The sequence below is a fragment of the Heloderma suspectum genome, chromosome 1, assembly GCF_057233095.1.
Source record: "Heloderma suspectum isolate Gila_16-S chromosome 1, 16-S_ref, whole genome shotgun sequence".
In the NCBI taxonomy this organism is placed as follows: Eukaryota; Metazoa; Chordata; class Lepidosauria; order Squamata; family Helodermatidae; genus Heloderma; species Heloderma suspectum.
Genome location: NC_139458.1, coordinates 346,735,521 through 346,760,255, shown reverse-complemented (window position 1 = coordinate 346,760,255; position 24,735 = coordinate 346,735,521). Strand labels below are relative to the sequence as shown.

Sequence of the window (24,735 nt, the reverse complement as noted above, 5' to 3'; positions counted from 1 at the left end):
TACCTCCCGCACTGTTCCCAAGGATTCCCCAACTCTTCAAAGCAGATTTTCAGGGGACATAAGGGACATAGGGGACTTCAGGGGAAGTAGTAAAGATGTTTAGCCAGTGAAGTTCCACTGGATCAAAAGTCACCCATCCATGGGTGATTTTCGCTAGATCCAATCCTTTATCATTAGGACCAGGTGAAAAATCAGTTTGGAAAATGAAACTTTGGCACTTCAATCATTGCCATTTATCTTGACAGCTTATTCCATTTGCTTTAATGGAATATACTTCCAATTTAAGTGTGTTTAGGATTAAATGTTAACTGCTTTCTAAGGAACTTTTGTTCATTGTTCAAGAGTTCACTTACTTTAAAAAAAGGTCCACAAAAACCAATCCCAATTTCTCACATTCTCCACAGCCATCCTGTTAAGAGCTTACAACTTTGAAAGAAAATGCAGAGCAGTTTTGAATACAATTTTAGACTGGATTATATAAAACATCCTTGGTTTTAAGTTTTAATTATTGCAAAGGTGACAATAAAAAGTATGAAACCTAAAGAGAGCAGGTTAAAAGTTTTTAGGAAGATAGTATCATTCCTTTGTGTCTTTGCGGCAAAATGTTCCTTCTGAGTTGAATGCACTTTCAGAGGTTGTATAAACAATTTCCTTTTCCAGAGGCCGAACAAGGGAGGCACAGAGAGGTGATAAGACTTGCTTAAAATTACATAGCCAGATTGAATTAGGTCTCTGAGTTCTGAGTCCCACACTGAGCTCATTACATCCTTCGGTCTACTTGCCTATTATCTATCCTGAAAAGCCTCTACTAGTCTAGCTTGTTAATGGACACTACAGAATAATCTAAATATTAGGATTCAAGCTGAGCTTATTTGGTATACCAAATATCTGGTCATGTACAAAAATAAACTTTATCTATATTCACAGAAGCAAGCAGAAGATTTTACACTGTATATTTTAATAGTTTTAGAAAACAAGAATATGGTACTATGAAGAAAGAACAAACTGCTCCAGTAGCCCAGGTGACTTTACTCTAATTAAGTCATTTCAACACTCAATAATAGAGGTGCTATATTGATTTTTATAAGAATGACAGTGTAATTTTTTTTCCATTAATAAAATGGAATATAATTCTGATACTGTGAGACACGGTTTGCTTATTCACTTCATTTACTTTCCCTGGGTAACTTTTTCATTTAAAAAACAAAATGTTTCTCATTGATATGGTCAGGATACCAAGTCAAAGCTGCAGCAAAGCAATTGACAATATAACACAGTACACCAAATTGCAAGAAACATGGAAAGCATTTTTATAATGTTTTAGATGTGTGTGTGTGTGTATGTATCATACACAAGGCAAAATAATTTTTAGCCTTTTAGTAATACCAGTAAGCACAAACTGCCACAAACAAGTTGTTAGCCTGAGAACTGAAATCTGTGATTAAAAAAACAAAAACAAAGCAACTGTACAAAACAGATGTTACAATGAGATAATCTATAGAAACTGCTGTTTTTGTCTGCTGCCAAATAGTGATGGCGCTAATGAAAGATCTGGGAAACATGGATGCTGGTAAGTGAACTGCTCAAAAGCATTTTAAGGGAAATAAAAAGCTGAGTGCTAGGAATGCAGTTATACAAATTAATTGAATTCTATACAAAGAAGGAATTTTCTCAGTCTGTCTGATAAATTGCAAGGAGGAACAGCTATAAACTAAATCCAGTCCAGAACTTTGGCCTGCCTAGAGCAGGGGCAAGGAACCTGTGGCCCTACAGGTTGTTTGGCTACATCTCCCACCATTCCTTGCCATGTTGGCTGGGGCTGATGGGAGTTGGCAATCCAACATCTGGAGGGCCACAGATTCCCCTGACCTAGGGGCACAGCAGCCAGAAAAACTACACCAAATGCTACCAAGAGGAAGGTGGAGGAGGTTTTTAAAAAAAACAAACCAAAACATAAAACTGCTAGAATGAAAGGGATAAGCAGGTAACTTCCAGTAGGAAATTCAATCCTTAATACCATTATTTGTAATAATGTCCATTCTTCCATGGGATTTGCACAACTGTATGTATGTTTAGGACAGTAGCTTCATGATTGGTCAATGAGCTGTACTTTAGCGAGTGGACCCAAAGCACCTGGAGGCCTAACTTTGCTATCTTCCACCTCCTTCCAGTTCCTGGGGTTTAAAGTTGATGTGATTTTTTTTTAAAGTCTATCTTCTAGCAAGTAGAAAGATCTCTCTCTTTTTTGTAATAGATACAGTCCCAGGGTCTTTAAGAAACTAAAACCATTTCTTGTGCCTTTTTTGGAGAGGAAATCCGCGAGTACCAGTTTTCCCCTCATGACAGCTGCTTCTATCATGGACAGAACCCACAAACGTCTCACATCCTTCCCAAAGTCCTGCTTTATGTGATCCCAATTTGTGTTCTGTAGAAATTAAAGATGAAATGGACAATGAAGGAAACAGAGGGTTCTCCTACAGGCAGTTGCTACATTCCAGAGCATGTTAAATTGTCTCTGAGTTGAGGATTTTGAGAAGTCTTGCCGCTGCCAAAAGCTTGCTTATGTGCCTCTCCTCTGTGATGCCAGCCTCGTGAAGTGAAGTTTGTGATAGGGAAGGCACTTTGCTTAGGTCATTGACTCCTGCAGCCATGAGTGAGCTTGAGTACATTGGAAGGCCAATAGAAACCAGCCAGTCAGTTATGGAAGTGATGTGTCCAGGGGACACAGGTTTGCGGCAGATTTCAGTGAGGCCTCCACTTGGAATCTGGATCAAGAGAAAACAAAATACAAGCAGTTGGCTCACTTCTTCTCTCTTGAGAAAATACCGTCATTGTGCAATTTGTTGTTAGACTGGGCATACTAGTTCACACCCAGTTTTAATGCATGGAGGGGCACCGCCCCATTTATTTTAATGGGAGCTCTCCTCTCTGTTGTACAAATGAGTTCTGTCCCACTCAACAGCTTGAGTGTTTAAAAAACATTTCAAACCATAGTAGCTTAAGGCTGCAATTCTAAACACACTTACTTGGAAGTAAGTCCCCTTAAGTTCAACTGTGCTGTTATGTGATTATATTTTGAAGCAGACAACTGGGCATTTCCTAAGCACTCATTTCTTTTGGTTCCAAGTCTTGTTGGCCACATTTATTAAGTTGAAATGATGCTATATTTAAAATTGGACTGAGTCAAATATTCTCAATTTTCAATTTACACCTCAAAATATAGGTTTTCCATGGGAAAATTGCCTTGTGAACGGTGCTAAAATCAATTCACCTTTATTCTGTTTCCCCACAATACCTTCTCTGTTGCTGTCTCAGTAGTGATTTCCTCAAACAAAATATTGCAAATCTACACACCCAGATTCAGGGGCACTGAAAGCAGTGATACCTGAAGTATACACTGTTGAATGCTCCCCTGGCTTTCCACACTTTATGGGCATCCCTGCTTCTGCCACTGATGTAATCAGTTTTTAACAGAAAAGCTGCATCAGCAGCAGTATCTTAGCAGCAACAAAAGCAGCAGGAAAAGTGTATAAAAACGTGTATATAAAAAAACCTAACAAACCAATGAGAAGACAAGGCTACTTTCTGTGCTAGCTTTCTATATGCAAGGAATTATTTTTACTTGGGAGCAAAATAGAGCATTAATCCAGACTTACTGCCATACGGTGCTGCTTCCTCAGCTGCTTTACCCGAATTTGGTCCAAGTTTGTAGCAACATCCTTTTCAGGGTGTTCTAGGTCTTCAGAATATCTTTGCACCAAAGGTTCAGGAATCCCACAGCGGCCATGCTGCAGATTTCGGTTAGCCAGAGATGAAGGATAGAAGTTAAAGAAATAAACCAAATTCTAGTTAACTAGAGTGTCTCTTCAAGTACTAACGACAGATGGCTGGTCCCTGTGCTTTAAGAAACCATAAAAGATTTAACTTGGTGTGTATTTTCTCCAGTTCCATAGACATCTACATTTGTCATCTGCTGCTTTTTCAATTTGTATAGATATATTTGTGACTCTTGGATATTAAATCTATTTCTGAGAAAGGTTAGAGAAAATTACTGGGCAAATTATTACTTTATAGTGTAATTTGTGTATTACTATGGCACATGTGGCAGCTTCTGGAATGGAATTCTTGAGGACCATGGTTGGTGTTTCTCTGGAAAAAAAAGCACTATCCAGCCAAAGTCAAGCACTTTAAAGACTTGTTGACTTCTACAAAGCAGAATTAAATTAATGGAACTTTGCTTGATTGTGTCCAATCCAAATACTGGACAAATGGACATCCCATGCCTTATTGCCTCTGATTTTTACATGCTTCCAGGCAGCAATAACATTGATATTATTTAGGAACCCATTAGGTTCTAAAGCTGACAGCCATATATAGATATCCACATGGAGACTATTTCAAATAGTTCCACATGACAGCTTTTATCATGAAGTGAATTATTCATGTACAGTGGCTCACCACGTGAATGTAGCAAGTCACACTATGACTAGCATCTGAAATTAAAAGCTTGCAACATAATGGTGAAAATTGTGTACAACAGTTCATGCAGATCTGGCAAATACTACATGGAGCAATTTATGGCAATAAATTCAGCAATGGTAGCTGAACGTCATACATGTTGCAGTCTTTCCTTTTAATTGTCAGTTTATACATATTTCTAAGGAATAGCTCCACAGAACACTCAAAGAGGGAAGGAAAACATTGGGAAAGATGAATAGAGTTAATGATAGGAAATGCTCAGCCTTCCTATACTGTACCTTGTCAGAATATGGGTCTTCTGTGAGATCAATCTCTTCAGACTGCAGCTTGTTTTCTATCAAGGTCTCCAAATCCAGCCCTCTAATACAGGAGATTTTTCTCACTGACAAAGGATCTAGTTTTAACACATGTTGCTGGACACTAGCAGTCTCTGGAAGATCTGACAACCAAGGAGGCCTTATGCTAGAAGGACTCCTGGGTTCCTGTTCAGGAGATGATGTACACACAGTCAGTTCATGGGAATCAGAGGAGCCAGACTGGATGGTCTTTTTTGCTGGCAAAGATGGCACATCTGGACAAGAAAGGGCTGAGGGCAGATGACAGTGTCCATTAGAAAGGCGTTCTCTGCTTTTTTTGGCAGGGACTGGAGGTGGCTGTGAAGAGGTTTTTGGCTGTGTTTTTGCCTCACCCATATGCTTCCGATCAGCTTCTATGCCCTCCTTGGAGACAGGAGAATGATCAGCCCTTCCAAGATCTTGACCGGTTTTTTTATAGTTTTCAAAAGGGGTCCAAGTTACACCATGTGAAAGTGAAGATGACCGAACTTCACAGTTCTGAGGCAGAAATAGAGGAATTGTTCCACTGGAAGAGATGGTTGCAGAGAACTGCAATTCCTTTGCTTTTCCCTTAAGAAAATCAACACCATCTTTGCTCTGCTTAGCTATCAACAGTTCTGTCACACCACCACCACAGCCAGTCAAGTTTTTTGTTAAATCCAGTGTACTCTGAGGTAAAGCATCTACTGACTTTACACAATCCCTGCCGGTTTCTCCATGAAGGTCTCCAAGAGAATGAGACCTTGGCCACATTTGTACACTCTGGGTGCTTTCCAGAAGCTCACAGCTCTGACAGATACCAACTGGTAAACTTCTGCGGTTCTTCTTGATGCCTATGACTGCTGGGAGCTTGAGGCAGCTTTTTGGAACTTGATGCATGCAACTGAACTGTATCTTCTCTCCTTGCTGGAGGGCATCTACTGATTTAGTTAAGGGCAAATTTGGATAATTTGCCAGTGGATTTCTGTGGAAATCCTTAAAACTGTATTCAGTGGCTAATTTTGAGGGCAGGAGACAAGGCTTTCGAGTCTTAGCTAAAACAAAACAAAACAGATAATTAGTTTTTGTACAAGTAAAGTAAAAAATGAAATAGATTTAGATATTGTCTGGAAACAAGACAGTATGCTTGCTGTGTGTGTGTGTGTATGGATGCTTAATTTTCTGTGAAATTTTAGTACAGTAAACTGTCTTCGGACAGCACTGGCTCTTCAGCTTAGAAACGGGGATGAGCACCGCACCCTAGAGTCGGACATGACTGGTTGGGGACACCTTTACCTTTACCTTTTTTAAACTGTATTGAACACAATGGGAGTAAACATGTATAGGACTGCACTGTAAGTGGTGTTTAATATCCAGTAATCAGGAAGCAGTTATAAAAATCTTCACATTTCTCCCCAGTATTTACTGTGATCATTGGGCCTGCTGGCAAAATAAAACCCTAACTGCCATTTTAACTGCAGTCATAGACTGATATTTGATGAAGAAAGAATGTGAACTTGAATGAGGATAAGATCTCAAACACAGGCTGTTAGAGTATGTTATAAAGGTATAAAGCTTTGAGGCTTTTATAAGGGTTATCCCCGCTTGCCCAATACCCAGGGCTGTGTAAGTGTGTTCAGCTGAGCACACTTGCAGAGTTCTCATAATTGCAAACCCTGGCTTATCAGGCCTTCATGCTCAACATGCGAAGTTATAACAAGAAGCTGGGCGTGCAGGGATGGGACTTACGTACGTGTCCACCTCCCCCTACACACTTTAGCCCTACATGCGAGCAGGCACATAGCCACTACATGCGAGCAGGCCTGAATAGAGGTAATAATGCCCATCTGAAAAGAAGTGGGATGGCATCGCACCCAATTTTAAGCACTGATTAAACACATATTGGTTCTAAACACATACACCAGTAGAATAAGGCACACTGAGTTTGGTGGAATTTTTATCAAAGTGTGAAGATAATAACAAGTAGTAAAGCACAGCCGGATCCTCAGATTCTCATAAAGCTATTTTTCCAGTTAGTTAAAGTATTGAAAGCTCATCCACTACATCTTCCAGTTCAGGTGCCATTTGGCAGAAAACACCGTTCATTTTTACTTCTTATTTCTTATTTGCAGGCTATTGTTCTTTGAGTTTATTACTTATGTTTAACAAGCTTACATTATGTCATTCTTATATGTCATGTGGAAAGTTAACTTGTGTGATTCTGTGTAATGTGGGACATAAAAGCTTGTAGGAACTGGCTAATATTTATATCATCCCATTCTGTGTGATGCAGTCAGATGAATAAATTAAATAAACGTATCCGTATCATCTGAAGTCTTTGTCTGTATGGATGGTCTGCATGTCTCCTTTTCATGCAGAGGAAGGAACTCTCTAGTGGTAAGTTAGGCAGCCTGGGGACCCTAGACGTAAGGTTCTATCCTTAAAAGAAGTAGACTTTTTTTTTTAAAGCAATGGCTGTTCCTTTCATGCCTTTACAATTCAGAGCTTTATCTCCAAAATGCTAAACTTTGGCATTGAAGACAGTTACTTGCTTTGCATCTAAATCCAATGCACGTTTACTAAACCCAATGCACATTGCAGAGGAGGCCTTGCTGGTCATTCCAAAATGAACAAAATGTTGCCATAAAATACCCAGACAGTGGGCCTTCTCTGTAGCAGCACCCACGATCTGGAAAACTCTCCCTCGTGTAGTTCGGGAGGCAGAAAATGTGACATCTTTCAAATGCTTCCTGAAAACACACTTTTCACCCAGGCTTTCCCTGTGCTGTAAGTAAATTAATTATGCTGCTTCATTTTACTGCTCCTTGGTTTTTTTTAATGTAGCTGGAAGTGTTTTTAATGCTGTGTTTTAATGTTATGTTTTTAATATTATATGTTAATATTGTGATCCGCTGAGAGATGTTATTATATTCAGCGGTATATAAAAGCCACAAATAAATAAATAAATAAAGTCTTTTCAGAAATTCCAAAACACAGGCAGAAAGAAAAATAAAAAATTGAACTTCTTTACTCTAAAATGGGAAACTATCTTCATTACTTTTTCTTGATGTATAGAAACATCAGAAAACTTTAGAACTGCAGATCAGGGAAAGGGGACAAGCTCGGCTCTTTTCTCCGACTGTACAAACTGACAAGCTCCTGAGCTTATGTAGACTGGCTTGTAAGAAACAGGCTCAATTTATAAACAGGAATAGCAGCAGCATCCCGAAGACTTTAATGTGAAATGGAAAAAGTCAAGCAAGCATGTAATTATTCATACAATTTTTCTCCCTTGATGGTGCTGAAGTCCAAAATTGTTTTCAATTTAGGCTCCAAATTGCCTGCTCGTTGGAAAGGGCTCCACTCATTTTGATTCTAACATTTTGTAAAGCTGACAATGGGAGAGGCTTTGACATTTATAGGAGGGTGAATTCACAGGACTGTTGCTTCTCACTGTGAGATGACAATGTTTTCAATCCCAAGAGCCACACAGAAGCCCGCATATACTGTCCTCCACCAAGAATTGGGCTTGCTAGCTATGCAGTCACACATAGATTCCACTATGACTGTGATCTATGTTCACAAAGAAACCCCTGACATGAGTTTCACAATGAGGTTAAGGTAAAGGGCGTATCACAATGGGGGGGAAATGGTGTTTTAAAGTCAAGCAGACATCCAAGAATTTGTTAAGGTTCCTCCAGATTTAAAACAAACCATGGTATACACAAGTTCACAAATGTATGCACATTGCTTGATGAATGCAATATCAAATTACGAGCAATATGAATAAAATAGGCAAAGAGACTCCAGAAACTCCACAGGGAGATCTTTTCTATCACTTCACACCATCTCAAAAGCTAAGTTTATCAACAGAGACAATTCAGCTGCAAGTCATCCGATGATATACACCCATGGATGTATGGTCTTTAAAGGTATCTGTGCATGTTGCAAACATGGCTATGTAACATCCACAGGAGGTGGACAATTGTTCATCCTGAATTTATAGCAGAGGAGCAGACAGAAGAACTGGCTGTCATCTGATTACAGTGTTTGGGAAAAAAAGGAAAAGAAGAAACAAAGTTGAACCTAGATACTCTTTTGCTAGGAGAGCAACAAAGACTGCAGACCTTCATCAAAGCAGTAACTCTTTATACTTTACTATTCATTAGCAAATCTTTATCATATATCTTTAGTGCACTTATGTAGAATTAATGGTATGGTTGGAATTAACATGTCCAGGTTTTAAACTCTAAATAGCAGCTGCCCGGCGGGGGGGGGCGGGGGGGAGACCACTGCACACAGAAAGGGGGCAGTTTAGTAATTTCCTCCCATTCTATGGTCCTGATGAAAGCCATTCCCCCCACCCCACCCAGAGCAGCTATTTGCCCCAAGGGAGGATTTTCTGTTGGCCCCAATGGAAGCTTCTTGGGGCTAATGGCAGATTGGGCAAGGGAGGAAAAGAATAAACAGACACACCTCTCCACACAGCCTGGTCCTGATTGGAGCCCTGCACCTGCTATTTAGAAGTTTTAAAACTATATACATTAATTGCCATCATGCAATTAACATCATGTCTAGTTTGTCCTGAAGAGAAAAATACAAAAAAGAAAACCGCATGATGACTTGAAACTGTTCAGTGTGTTACTGGTTCGAGGAGACCTCAGACAATATTGTATCCATTTATTTTGGGGATCCAACAGGAATTTGGTTAAGCATGAAACATCGTCCTCCATATTATACCATCCACTTTCTGTGTTAATGGCTGTTTGGAGACAGATACATACCATTTACCCACTCATTTCAATTCTGACCAAACTGATCGGTGGGACACTATGCACCAGGTGGCTCTCACTCTCCTGGCTGCCAATGTTTGAATCTAGTTGACGTTTTGCGTTCACGCAAAAGACTCTATGGGTAGCTCAACAGCACAGCCCTCTGAGCAAAGGAGGATGCTACGTGCATCTCGAGTAAACAAACAACTTACCAAAGAACAGTCTTAGTTATGGCTCTGAATAATTATTCCTAAATCCTTATAATCAAACAAGTTAGATCTCCATTTTCAACAGTCATTTATTACTCTATCGCATCAGGGGAGCAAACTTTATGCAGCACTATTTGTGTGATGAATAAAAAGTAATGTTATTCCTGAACAAAGCATGTGCTGTCAAGGTGGAGTCCTTTCTTCTTCGTTAAGATGAAGAAGAAGCAGTATGAAATAGCAGTGACCTGGTTCACATGACACAGTGGGATCATCAGGGATTGTTTAACCCATAATGAAACACAATGCTTGCAGGTAACATTTTGAATATGCAACCCCCACTTGGGGGTTGTGTCATGTGAACCCGTCCACCGAGCATTATTTGGGAGTTAAACGACCCCCACATAACCCTTGGTTTGTTGGAGGGTTATGCAACGGTTGTTTAACCCTCAAATAACCCTCAGTGGCCGGGTTCACATGACACGACAACCCCCAAGTGGGGGTTGCATATTCAAAGTGTCACCTACATGTGCTGCGGGTCATCGTGGGTTAACCCACAGTGAGCTGGCCATGTCATGTGAACCAGCCCAGTGTCTCAAGCACAGTGCAATGGAAGAAAGTGAAGCCCTGAAACACTGGACTGAATTAAGAATCCACCAAATAAATATGAAAAAAAATTAGGTCTGGAACAACTGCTTCATTAAATTATGATTATGGAAATGGTGCCAATATCATTGTCAGAAGAATTTGTAAGACTGCTTTTCTCAGCAACAGAAAGTCCTGTGTCCCTTTAAAGTCTAATGAATTTGGCACAGTTCTGGATATGGTTATAGATCAATCATTACCATTCTCTAGGTTTTCACTGCTTTCATAGCAGCCTGAATCCCGGGGAGAGCATCCACCTAAGCCCTGGCCGTCTACAAGGAGTTTCTCCTGGGAGCCTGATTGGTCACTGTTACCTGGAGGAGGGAGAAAAAGAGCAGAAGTGAAAAGACAGCATTTACACAAAGAACAGAGCTAACAATCCCCACCAAAATACTAAGCAACATGCTAAAGGAATAAGCAATAATAAATGCTTATTATTGTTTAATAAGTGTCACAGAAGTGTTGTCAGCAAATATTGGCAATATCATTGTTCTGCAGGAGCACTATTGTCATGATAAGACATAATGGCTCGATTTGCATGATCACAGTCACATTCTGAGGGGATTTGCATAATTACCCTTGGCAGCACAGCTTGTTGTGTCCTGTGAACCCCACCAGGATGGCTTATTGCCATGGGTAACAAGCCACCCAGAACCCTACAACAGCCTGTGGGTTCTGGGTGGCTTGCTACCCATAGCAACAAGCCATCCTGGCCAGGTTCACACGATACAACAAGCCATGCTGCCCAGGGTAATTAAGCAAAACTGACCAGCACACATGCGGGTGATAAGTTACCATGGCTTATTTCCCCCTCTGTGATCGTGCAAACCTGGTCAATGGAAGGAGGGAGAGGGCTAAGGATTTATTACTGGGAATATCAGAAAGCAGAAGCCTTCAACGCTAGACTCGACAGGTGAGTTTATGCAGTGCTACAAGTTTTCTGGGTATTGCAGCAACTTAAAGTGTTATCTACTTGAACGGCTACTTTACCACTAGGGCCATAACAGGGTGGATTTAGAATAGCTACACTTGCATATCTGACTAAAACAGCACGTGTATCATATGCTTTCAGAAATCTTGAAAAATTATTATCCAAAACCTGCAAGCAATATTCAAATTACATTTCACGTGGTTCCCTGGGCTTTGCACCTTAACACAGAACATCCAGAAGAGATTGGGAGGAATTCCCTCCTATTGTCTCTCATGCTGCTTCTGCTCATCACCATGTGCCAAGAAGTAAGCTAAAGAAAAGGGGAAATGTGTTTTCAGGGGCTCCAGAAGAAACTGGAGTTTCTTCTACAGTTTGGAATTTTAGGGCTTCTTTTGGGGTGACCTATTCAAGTTCCCAGAGCTTGTACTTCAGCCCAAGCTTGCAGAACATCAGTGGCATCTCTTATGAGTACCCTCACCCTATGCACGTTTATATGGAAGTAAGTCCCTCTAAGTTCAATGGCACTTAATTCCTAGTAAACCATTTGCAGGCAGCCATTGAATGTTGTCAAATATCTCCTCAAACCCTAATTTTTTAAATTGAAAGTTGTGATTTTCATGATCTTCTAAACCTAGCCTTTCCGGACGTTGTCCTGCACTGCCGTTAGCCTCATTTTGTGCAGGAGTGGGCAACTTGTGGCTCTCCAGATGTTTTGGCCTGCAACTCCCATGATCCCTCACCATTAGCTATGCAGCTCAGGGCAGATGGGAGATGTAGGCCGAAACATTTAGCAAACCACAGGTTGCCACTCCTACTCTAGTGCATTACCTGCTGCTAGAAAGGTAAAAAAAGGGAGCAGGAATTTGCAAAATGCTTCTAATAAATTCCACAGTTTGTGGCATTAGTATCCAGATTTCTTGTTGACTTTCATTCATATGCTGATCATAAGTTTTACAAAATACAGATAGAAAGGTTAAAGGGGGTATTATTAATATAGTAATAATAAAAAAGTACTTGTCAAATGAAATCATCAGGTATAGTTCCTGAGAAATCTTGCCATTAGGATTTTGAAGACTGGAAGTATTACAGTTTTCTGTCCCCCAAGAGGTTACAGATCTTTGGCTGTGTATTGGAGAAGAGATTCAAGGCCTCACTCACTGTCATATTCCTGTAGCAGTTCCACCGCTGTCAAGAGCACAGCTCTATGCTCTGGATCCCGAATGTTGAGCTCATCCAAATCTTCTTCCTCTAGAAGCTTGAAGGTGTCTAAGTCTTCATAGCCATTGAACAGAAAGGTGGGCATGTGCTCCTGTGGCAATGGGAAAAAGCAGTTTGTGAAGAAACAATAGAACAGTGCAGAACAACTCAAAGCAAGGTACCACCTTCAATGCCATGTGTTTCCAAGAACCTTCTTCCTAATCAGGTAGTACTTAAAAAGAAAAGTATCTCTGTGAGGGGGTTTGAGGATTAAGCATTTGGTAAGTGGTTAAGTGCATGTGTGCCTGGGCTGCAAATCTGACTTGTACTGGAAGCTTGGGGCAGCTACGCCACTCAAACTGACTGGCCTCCAATCAGTCGGAGTGGCTGAGCAGCCCCAAGCCTTCTGGGCTGCTGCCTTTAGGAGAAGGGCTTTGGCGCCCAAAGAATGTTTCATCAGGTTGGGTGGTAGCGGCAACGCTGGCATGAATGCCCTGTTCTCATTTCCTCGCCCGTTCCTACGTGTGCCCCAGATGCGGAGTCAGACCATTGGTTCACCTAGCCTGGGGTTTCAGGCAGGGAATTTTCCAACCTACCTGGAGATGCCGGGGATTGAACCAGGGACCTTTTGCATGCAAAGCACGTGCTGGACCACTGAGCTACAGCCTCTGTCCTTGCTATTGCCCTCTTCTCTCTTGTCCTCATTTTCCCCCTCCTCTCTGTTACCATTGCACCATGTCTGTGCTGCTTCTCTTTGAATTCCCAACCTGTTTTATTTGAAAAAAATTGCCCACCAGTTCCCACTGAAACAGATTCTAATGAAATAAATACCTTGCCCCAGGCATGGAGCTAGATTGGGCTCTGCCGCCTATATGGGCACAGATAATTCTTTGATGTCACCACCTCTTCCCACACTTGTCTTTCCCTGAGGCAGCACCTTCAGCCCCCGCAAGCCTCCCCAACACCCCCTCGCCTCACTATTGCCAGTATCAGAGATTCACGGTTATTGTAGCACCATCCTTGATTTTCAGATAAGGTCAGAACTCAACTGGGAATGATGCTCAGTGCAATGCTGGTTCTCCTCTATGTGCTGAATATACTTTCTCTATATCATGGTTCAGCCCTGTCTCATTTTGGCTTTAGATGAGGCCATTCTCCTAGCTTATGAAGTCTTTGGAGAAGAGACTACCATGTGATCAGAGTTGTGTTTAATGTGCTTGATAAAGGAGTGCCTTCTCCCTTATCAACCTGCCTAGTCACTGAGGTCATCAGAGGGCATGCTCCTGGTGGTGCTGCATGTACGTACCCATGGCCCGACTACAGTCCACCCAGAGAAGAGCCTTCAGTGTGGTGGCCCCCTTTCTGTGCAACTCCCTGCCTCTGGAAGTCAGTGCTGTTTCCGGCACCCCCTGAAAACATCTTTATGTCAGGAAGCCTTCCTTAATTGACCAGCCACAGTTTTATCGGAATTCTGTTTCTTTTAATAATAGTATTATTATTTATTTAATATATTTAATAATATTAAACATTTTTTAAATGGAGTTTTATTATTTTATCTTGCATCTTTTATTGTCCACCACTATGGAATCTGTCTAGATGTGGAATAGTATATAAATATTGTAAAACAAACAAACAAACAAACAAAGAGTATAAAGATCCTACCCCATTAATTTAGGGTGTATTGGCTGGTTACACATGGCAACGATGAGATGGCATTCAGATAACATTTAAATCAGGCATGTAATTCAGGAACTTAAGTTCTGGTCTATTGTATCACTTTAATACCTAACTTTTTGTTGTCTATAATCTATGTTCAAACACACATACAGAGAGGGGTCAGGAGAATAAGTGAGCTTTGCAAGCACCAAGCAGGTGGCAGGAGGAGCAGGGGAAAGGATGGTTCAAAAGCCATCCACTCAAAGAGTCTTTTATTCAGTTCCTTTTAATGTTTAAGCTATGCTGGAAACCTTAATGTGATCACAGCTGTTGTGCTGTCAGCTGATGGAGAAAACTATTCCCCCCCCCCAAAAAAAAAAACAAAACCCAATAAGTAGCAAATGGATTCTGGAAATCCAGTAGCAGAAGATACAAAACACAGAAACATGCAGGGTAACCCCTTTCAAAACTAGCATCAGTGAAATGGAACAAGAAAAGGAAAAGATATTTAAAATTCAAAAAGAGGCCTTTTCAACACATCTCTTCAAAATTACTGAGAGTCATGAAGTACAACTGCAAGACATAATGCCTTGGAAAGAAAGCACATTTTTCTCCCATACCCCAGCATCTATGCATGTTAGCTGAGAAAATAAATGATTTTAAGCTCAGAGATGCCTTAGCCACTTTGGGGGTTGTTTTCCAGTTAAAAAAAAAGCACATCCAAACACAGGCCACAACCAAAAGTATCTCTCTCTCTCTCTCTCTCTCTCTCTCTCTATTGCCTTATCTGCTAAAAAGCCATCAAGGCAGTGTACAGCAATTTAAAACAAAACCATAAGACAATAAAAATAAGAACATTAAAATGATTAAAATATTAAGGGCACAATCTTATGGGTTGCGCCCTCATTGGACGTGAGTATTAGAGGCTTCTGAGTAACCAATGCCCTGTTGGTAGGGCAGAAGGAGTGATGGAGGCAATTTCTGTTCTCCTTTGTTTTGTTTTTTCCCTCTAGATGGGCCTCTGAGTCTAGCTAGTGGGGGTGAGGCTGGGACTCAACAGGCCATAGGATTCTTCCTAATTTGGCCTCTCCCCTTCCCTCGCAACGACTCCTTTCAGTCCCGCCTTGTTCAGGGCAGATGTAATATGGTCCCAAGACCGTGCACTTTCTGTGAAGCTTCCAGATACTATTCAGGGGTAGCCCCACACAGAGCATGTTGCAATTGTTCTTAACTTGATTCTGTTTATGTTCTGTTATTACTTGATATTTTAAGTTATGTTGCTTGGGATGGCTATTAGTCAAATGCAATAAAATGTTCAGACTCAGATGCTGCAATAGTCTAAACATGATCTAACCAAGGCATGGATAACTGCTGCCAAGTCAAACCGATTCAAGAAGGGTCGCAGGTGGCGCACCAAGCGTAATTGTGCAAACGGATTTGTTGCCACCATCGCCACCTGATGTTCCAGGGACAGTGTAGGATCAAGGAGCACTCCCGAGCTATGGACCCGATCCTGAACAGATTGAATCCCAATCCCCGAGTCAGGTTTTCTACTGGCCACCAACACGTCCGTCTTCTCTGGGTTTAACTTCAGTTTGTTCACCCTAATCCAGCCAATTTCCAAACCCGGGGAACGTTCAAGGTTTTTGATTCCTTCCTTGGTGTTAGGTAACAAAGAGCAATAGAGCTGGTTGTCATCAGCATATTGGTGGCACTGGCACCTTGCTCCAAAGCTCTGGATGACTTCTCCGAGCAGTTGCATGTAAATATTAAACAGCATCAGGGGACAAGATAGAACCCTATAATTAGAACCACAGGTCAAAGGCAGTGGAGTTGAACAGTAATCCGCCATCCACCTTCTGGACACAGCCTGACAGAAAGGACCGGAACCACTGCAAAACAGCACCCCTAAGGCCCAGCCCTGCCAGGTGGTCCAGAAGGATCCCATGGTTGATGGTATCAAAGGCCACCAAGAGGTCCAAGGGAACCAATAGGGTTGTGTTCCCCCCATCCAGTTTCCAGTGTAGGGCATCCACCAAGGTGACCAAAGCAGTCTCAGTCAAATATCCCATACGAAAGCCAATTGAAATAGGTTCAGATAATCAGTTTCATCCAGTTACTTCAGGAGTTGCAATGCCACCACCTTCTCAATCACCTTAGCCAAGACCAGTGTATTTGAGACTGGCCTATAGTTAGATAGATCTCCTGGATCAAGGGATGGTTTCTTTAATAAAGGTCTTATTATTGCCTCGTTAGCAAGAGGGAACAATTCCCGCCTGCAAGCTTAATCACTTCCCTTAGCCATGGCATTAGTCCCACCTTGGCTGATTTAATCAGCCAAGAAGGGTAAGGGTCGAGTACACAGGTGATAGCCCCCACTGCTCCAGATGCCCTGGTCACATCCTTGAGATCCACAAGATGAAAAGAATCCAAAAGAACTGGACAAGTGGTTGCTGAGCTTACATCATTTTGAAACAACAATACATTACATTCCTATTCAAATATAATCCATATGAAACTTTTAGTAAGTAGGAACACACTTTACAACTCTTCTTTGCCACCTCCCCTTGAAGTTTTAGCTTTTGATTCGATAAATTATATATCACAAAAGAGACATTTGTTGCTTGACAAGAGTAGAGTTTACACATTCCACTTTATGGAGGGATGCCTTCAAGATATGATTGTGTGGAAGCAGGGGCAGGGGAGGGCAAGCTTGAGAATTTTCCACTTGAGTGTGTTTTTAGTCAGAGCAAAATATACAGTTGCTGCTCCAGACTGAAATGGTTGTACAGGTATACCTCAGAAGAGAGATTCATATGGCCATTCTTTGTTGTCCAGGCCATGGATCTATTCTATGCAGGTGATTTAATAATAAGCTTCTCACTTGCCAAGTGCTTAACTGTTAGGAATTGCTCTATTCCAATAGCTTGACTGGCAATACACAATCTAAATGCTTTTGGAGAGACAGGTAACAGGATTCTTAATGAGTTTACCATTTGTTCACTGATTGCCTGGATAGCCAACAAGTGTTGGGTTACCTTATCCCTGGCTTCTATTTCTAGAACCTGGAATGCTCCTTTGAGGAGGCCTACCATCTAGTTTCCTCAATGGATGTTTGATCCTTGGAGCCTTTCGAGTAGCAGAAAGATTCAAGACCTTCTGAACTCTCCTGCTGTAACTCTTCTGTAGACGTTGCTTATCCTTCTCTATAGCCAGAATGCTAGTTATTATCATAATTTGACTTCCCTGAGAGCCAGTCTTAATCATGTCAAAAGCCAGACTTCTGGTCTGGTCAACCTGCCCTGAGGACAAGTCCTGACCTGAAAGACTTTTCAATTTTTTTTTTTTTTAAGATAGCAGATTAAAATTTAGCCCATTTTTAAAAAAAATCAAAGAGGGTTTTTAAAACAAAACAAAACAGGAACAATGTAGCTCAATGAAAAGATAAATTAATCTTCATATGTTAATATGATAATCTGTTCCTGTAAACAGCCACTATGAAAATTATGATAAAGAATAATTTGCCTGGCAATTTGGGGGTGGGAGGTATTGAACAAATGGGATTATTTTTACTCATATTATAAAGCCAACAGTTTAGTAAATTTTTACAAAGAAAATAAATTACGGGGTCAGAGAGCATCCATAGAGTCTTAACTGCTGGCACTGAGATCCACCTAAACCCTGAACACCCTTCCTGCTGTTGAATTTAGAATCCAATCTTCTGATACCAACTTCCTGAAAAAAAGGTCGCTTCTCTTTAACCAGTAGAGTATGAGGAAGGATAAACAGCAGATTTATTTGATTCTGTTTGATCTTGAACATCAAGCAACACACGTAGCGGGCTGGATCCAGACTAAGTTAGTTGAACTTGGGTCCCAAAGAAATCAATAGTACAAATTTTATTATGTTAGTCATTCATTCATTCATTCATTCATTCATTCATTCATTCATTCATTCATTCAATTTCTTAATCGCCCATCTGGCCAGTCACCCGGCCACAAATGCAAACAGTTTTAAAACAATAAAATTCTACATTAAAATATCATATTTCTAAAAATACCCTAACCCACCCCAAATGCCTGCCTGAACAACCACGTTTCTAATGCACAGTGGAAGCTCATTAAAGAGTGGGCATGAATGACGGAGTTCCCTAGGGCGGGAGTTCCACAGAGAGGGGGCCACCACAGAGAAGGCCCTCTCCCTCACCAGCCTAGATATCCTGGCTGATGGGACAGAGAGAAGGCCATCCAAGACTGATCTTGTTAAGCGGCCTGTCTGGTGTTGATGAAGGTGCTCCTGGAGGCTGGGCCGGAACCATACAGGGTTTTAAAGGTCAAAAGCAACGCCTTGAATTTGGCCCGGAAAACAACTGGTAACCAGTTAAACTCCTTCAGCATCAGAGTGATGTGATCACGCTGGCGGTTGCTTTTAATCAGGCGAGCTGCCGCGTTTTGCACCAGCTGCAGCTTCCGAACCATCTTCAAGAGTAACCCCACGCAGAGTGCATTACAGTAGTCTAGACGAGAGGAGACCAGAGCATGTACTACCGATGGGAGGACATGGTCGGGAAGGTAGGGGCACAGCTGCCGTATCAGATGGAGTTGGTACAGCGCTCTCCAGCTCACAGCTGACACCTGAGCCTCCACGGACAGCTGGGAGTCTAAAATGACCCCCAGGCTGCAGACCTGGTCTTTCAAGAGTAGCCATACCCCATTCAACACCAGGTCAACACCCCCAACCTCCTCTTGTCTCCCACTAAAAGTACCTCAGTCTTGTCAGGGTTCAGCTTCAGCTTATTCCTCCCCATCCAGCTACTCATCATCTCCAGACATTTGGACAGGGATTCTACAGCCAGCCATGGTGAAGATTTAAACGAGAGGTAGAGCTGCGTGTCATCTGCATATTGATGACACTGCACCCCAAACCTCCTGATGATAGGCCCCAGCAGCTTCACATAGATGTTGAATAGCACTGGGGAGAAGATGGAACCCTGTGGTACCCCACAAGTGAGCAGCCATCTATAATCTGAGACTGGAGGTGAGCAGCCATGGGTCCGAAACCTCCTCTCCCAGTGCTACCCTCTGGTACCTGCCAGAGAGGAAAACCGGAACCACCGTAATACTGTGTTTCCAATGCCCAACCCCTCCAGGCGGTCCAGGAGGATACCGTGGTCAATGGTATAAAAAGCCGCTGAGAGGTTGAGAACAAGGAAGGAGCATTCGCCCCTATCCAAAGCCTTCCTCATATCATCCACCAAGGCGACCAAGGCCATTTCTGTCCCATGCCCAGGCCTGAAGCCTGATTGAAATGGATCTTGATAATCGGCTTCTTCCAAGTGTGCCTTCAACTGCATTGCCACCACCCGCTCAATCACCTTGCCCAAAAATGGCGGTTTCGAGACTGGGTGAAAGTTCAGAACTTGGGGATCCAAGGAGGGCTTTTTTAAAAGCGGTCTTATCACTGCCTCCTTGAGAGCTGATGGCATCACTCCTTCCTCAAGGGAGGCTTTCACCACCACCCTGATCCCTTCACCCAGCCTCTCTCTGCAGCTCATAATGAGCCAAGATGGGCAAGGATCAAGTGAGCAGGTGGTCAGCCTTACAGATGAAAGCACCTTGTCCACTTCCTCAGAAGGAAGAAGCTGGAACCGATCCCACAAAACCAGTTTGCCACGGACTGCCTCTTGCTTGCTAACTGTATCGACGGTGCCCGGAATAACACTCCTAATCCAATCAATTTTATCTGCAAAGTGCCTTGCCAAGGCCTCACAGGAGGCCTTAGAATGCTCCAGCAGTTCCGGCGCAACTGGACCGACCAGGCTCTGGACCACTTGGAACAGCCTCCTGGTCATAAACCTAAGTTCGATTAACTTAGTCTGGATCCAACGTAATGTCCTTTGATATATGCTGCTCCTAGCGAACATTACCTTGTACAACTGCTGAACAAATTAAGTACTATAAAACAAAACAATAGATGAGAAAAATAATCTGTCAGTAGTTTCCACCTCCAAAGCTAAGGACAAATTGTACTTCACTTGAAGCAAACAAAGGAAAAAAGGAATACATGAGCTAGTAACCTTAAAAATCAATGGGTTATCATGCACTAACCTAAACACATTATTGTCAGTGTATTCTGTCACCCCAGCCTCATGAACTAAGGACCACACTACATCTTCAAATCCAAAAATATGTGAACAAGATGCAAACCATGAAGTTAAAATGCAACAAAACTCTATAAGTCCAAGTCCCATCTTGCTGCCAACTTAATTGCAATGAGAAAGCAACTTAAACAAGAACGTCTTATGGCATTTTCAGGAAAAAGTTCGAGACTTTAGCAAATCTCCAAACTAGGGAAACGTCATAATGCCACTTTGTTCCACTTGCAAGAGAAAACATCTCTCTCCAGTTCTCACACATTATTTTAAATGCAAGGATTTAGGAGCACAAGGGATTTGCACATTTATAGGAAATGCGTGATTTTTTGTTCTGAGCTCCTTATTATAGAGGCATGATGCTGAAGTTTCCATAGCAGGAGAGTAAAAAAGTATAAGGAATGGAAGCCAACCTTTAAGTTGATGCGATCAAGGAGATCTTCCACAGATTTGGGTTGAGGTGGTCTTCCTTTCCGTCGCCTTCTTGTGGGCCTTTTTGGCTTCTCTTCCTCTTCATTTAATACATCCACATAGATGAACTTGAAAGTACCCACTTTGTTGTTCAGGAGACCCATCCAGGTACCCATGGGAGGCTTGCTAATTATATCAATGATATCGCCCTTCTGTAGATGAGAGAAGCAAGAATATATCTACCTATGAACCCCATGGGGATTTGCAAATTACTATATCAATGCTGTGTCACAATGGAAGGTAAATCATATTGCATACAGACTTTGTGATGGACACCTTAAATAGTAGAGAATATGAAATCGTTATCAATCAAGAATTCTAGTTCACGAGGTTTCTTCCCTTAACTGTGAGACAATCCAGAAGCTACTTCCTATCTCTGCAATATTTTAAACCAAGTATGTTTAGAAAAGATACTCCTTCTCTCCCAGCCTTTTAAAAAGGGGCTAACCGTACAGAAGTTTTTGGAAATTATATGCACAATTCTTTGTGACTAAGAATTTCTTCTAATTACCTGATGCTAGAAATAAATATCTGAAACTCTTTTTTGCTGATTTGTCAGATCTATAAGTACAGCAGAAACGAATTTGCAACATTCATTTCAGCTCTGTGATAATTAACTTATTTTCTGCTCACCACTCATCTCTCTGTCTCTCCAGTGGGCTTTTCTAATAATAATAAAAACATTCTGGGTTTACTTTAAAAAAGACAACACGTATTTATTTATTTGCATTTCTACCCTGTTTCCTAGAGAGAAAATGATCTCTGAACCAAGTAGCTTACAGTTAATTATTTACAGAGAGTATATGTTTGTATATGTTCATATGTATATGTGTGTATACACACATGCACACATGACCTACATTACAATAAAACAAAATGAATAAAAAGACTCTTCCCTCAGGCATTTGACAGCATCTTACAGCTGGCTGATTGTTGAAAATTGTTTTTAGGTATCTGTTGTCTGTGTGTGCTGTCTGTTTATATGTTCTTATGTAAATGGTTTTGCACTTTCTATTATGTATTTTTAATGGTTTTTAATCTTTGTAAACTGCCCAGAGAGCTATGGAGAGGTATAGAAATGCAATAAATAAATACACTGTAAAAGTGTAGATTCACAGTTATTTTAAAAGCAGCAGGACATAGATGTTTTCCAGCAGATAAAAAGCTTTATTAAAAGGAAGATAATTCAGAACCCTCCTAAAAATAGGGAACTGGCTAGCCAGGTATCCCTGGGTGGCAGGGGTGGAGGTGGAATTCCCACAGGGGATGCTGTTACCGTGGAAATGGCAACCACCCACCTGCTATGGTACTGCAGAAGCACCTCTTCAACAGACTCAAGTCAAGGGATTGTGGGGTATTACAGGGGGAGGCCTGCCCTCCAATAATACAGGAGGAGACTTTGGCCTGTGCCTAGAAACCAGTGCAGTTATTTGAGAACAGGGTCTATCTATTATCTCCAGCTGGAGGCAGCAACCTTGCCGAGCTGTAGTTTCTGAACAATCTTCATAGGCAGCCCTATGTAGGGCACACTGCAGTCATCCAGTCTACAGGATACCACATAGTCCAAAATGGCCTCTGATCAGACCACAGCCTACTTCCATGTCACATGTATTCCTGTCCATATGCCAGACCGGGGGAGGGGAGCACACACACCACAGCTGCTGGGCTGTGCATTAACAGTGAACTTAAAAAGGATTTTTCACAGTGAATTCTACTGTTAATACACCAAATTACCACCTTTTTGTACAGCACACTCTACAGTGGCTTTGTGATATGCTGATCTGGGACTGATTTAGGCCACAGGCAAGAATTCTCAAAACCACGTCCTTATTTTGAAATACCAACTATTGCCAAAGCAATGGTAGAATAACAGAAACAGGAAGTCAGAAGTTCTTTCAACTAGACGAGGGATGAAACAGTGAATTCAGGGCTTAGGCTGCACCAACTGTTTTTGCAGGATGCACACAAGGTCACTCTGTGAGCAGTTGAGGCACCCTGCACCTCTTTTCATATCCTGTCAGTGATAAGAGTTCTACTACTGTGTTTCTTTGTATTAAAGGTAGTATCTCATTAAAGATATAGGTGATGATAGTCTACACAGACATCCTGGAATGTCACTGTTTCTAATAAATGTACTGCCATTCTTCCTTTACTATAGGGCTGTTCACACAAAAGCCCTCACACAATTACTGAAGTTAGGGGGGAGTGGGATCACTCCCACAAACCACACCCCTTCAACACCAACACATCCACTGGCTCAGTCCCCAGTAGAGGCCATGCATTTGGCATCAATGCGAAAGGGGGCTAATGCATGTACCAGTGTATGTGGAAGTTCTTCAGCAGTGGGAACCCCCACCAATCAGAGTTTCCATTCCTGTGGGGGAGCCCTCCACAGATAAACCTGTATGCATGTTTTTGTTGTTCAGTTGTTAAGTCGTAGGCCCCCTTTAACACAGGTACTGAATGCACAGGCACCAAGGAATGTGGCTTGGTGGGCACATCAGTCTCGGACGGGCTTGAAGGCATGTTTTTGCTCCCTCCTCAACACATGAAGGTTTTCCTCTGAACAGCCTTTGTTAAAAGGTTATTCAATGTTCTTTAAACCCAGATGTTATGCTTATCTATATCTATATATAAATGCCTACCTACAGACCAAACTGTTTGATCCAGGTGGGTAGGTGAGCCTTATAAAATCACTATCCTATTACCAGGTACTCTTCCCCAATTTTTTTTTTTTTTTTGCACAGGAGAACACAGTACATGCACAGTTATCAGTGCACATATTAGGTTTTCTTTAAAAATTTATTTAATTAAAAATTTCCAAACAGCCACTGAAAATCCTGAGAAGAGCGAGCACAGTGAGACACCTTAGGGAACAACAGACAAGCCAAAATATTAAGAATTCCAACAAAAGGCATTGGTGCAGAAAGCTTGTTGGGACACATCCTTGAGAAATGTCCCTGAATTCAGATACAGTATTTAAATCCAGAAAAAGTACCTTGAGTTTCAAGGAATCAGTATCATAAGGGCTGGGGGTAAAATCAGTGTGAACCCTCGCCCGGCCACAAAAAGGTCCTCTATATGGAAGTTCTTCATCATCACCATCTTCAGACTTGACACTCTCTCTGTTGCTGGCTGAGGAGTCTGTTGTGCTTACTGTCTGCCCACCTGTTTGGGACAGAACAAAAGAAGAGTTTATCTAAAAAACAATCCACAAAGAATACACAAAGCATTCTTAGAAGCGCTCATTTGATATTTATTTCCACCACAATAATAGGTAAGATAAGGCAGAAAACGCAGCAGGTTCTGTGCCCCTGTTGTTTGCTTGTGGCATCTTTTGACATCAATGCCAACAACAACAACAACAACAACAACAACAGTCTACTTTATCAGCTCCCCAGAGATCCATCTACTGTTGCTGCTTGCTTGCTTGCTGCAGCACATTCTCCATATAGCTTGGCACAGGCTCTCACAACATATGGCGAAACACTGGAAGCAACAATCACTGTTGCTCTCCCAAAGTGTTTAATCTAGACCCCAACTTTCAATCCAGCCCTCAACACTGCTGGGCTGATTGTGGCGGAAAGGATGCCCCCCTCCCCCCCCCCAAAAAAAAGGAAGAGAAGCACAAAGATGACTATCACTGGAGATTTGCTTTGACACAGTAATAGGCTCAGGCTCAATTTAGGAAAATACCTGCTGTTTATGTTACCTGTGAAGGGAGGGTTCTTAGGAACCACACCGCTACTTAAGATCCCAAAACATATGATTATATTTTTGGAAAAGCACAGCCACTAGGCAGTTTCTGTAGTTTATCTCTACATATTTTCTTCTCTGAGATAGAGGCATATTATCTATCCAGCTTATATCTTTAAGTACCTTCAAATTCAGTTGTAGTTCTTTTATTTAAAAT

General features: G+C 41.7%; 1 protein-coding gene across 2 annotated transcripts in view; it reads right to left on the bottom strand.

The window, feature by feature from the left end:
* Nucleotides 1-939: 939 nt before the first annotated feature.
* The window catches only part of SASH1 (SAM and SH3 domain containing 1), a 177,884-nt gene continuing 154,088 nt past the window's right edge, over nucleotides 940-24,735 (bottom strand). For both annotated transcript variants that reach the window (XM_084827798.1, XM_084827799.1), the window contains 7 exons: nucleotides 23,821-23,990; nucleotides 20,765-20,974; nucleotides 12,506-12,656; nucleotides 10,617-10,730; nucleotides 4,758-5,848; nucleotides 3,657-3,788; nucleotides 940-2,765 (listed from right to left, as the gene is read on the bottom strand). In XM_084827798.1, coding sequence (XP_084683924.1) covers nucleotides 2,505-2,765; nucleotides 3,657-3,788; nucleotides 4,758-5,848; nucleotides 10,617-10,730; nucleotides 12,506-12,656; nucleotides 20,765-20,974; nucleotides 23,821-23,990 — 2,129 coding nt within the window. In that variant the 3' untranslated portion in view covers nucleotides 940-2,504. The remainder of the gene's footprint in view (nucleotides 2,766-3,656; nucleotides 3,789-4,757; nucleotides 5,849-10,616; nucleotides 10,731-12,505; nucleotides 12,657-20,764; nucleotides 20,975-23,820; nucleotides 23,991-24,735) is intronic.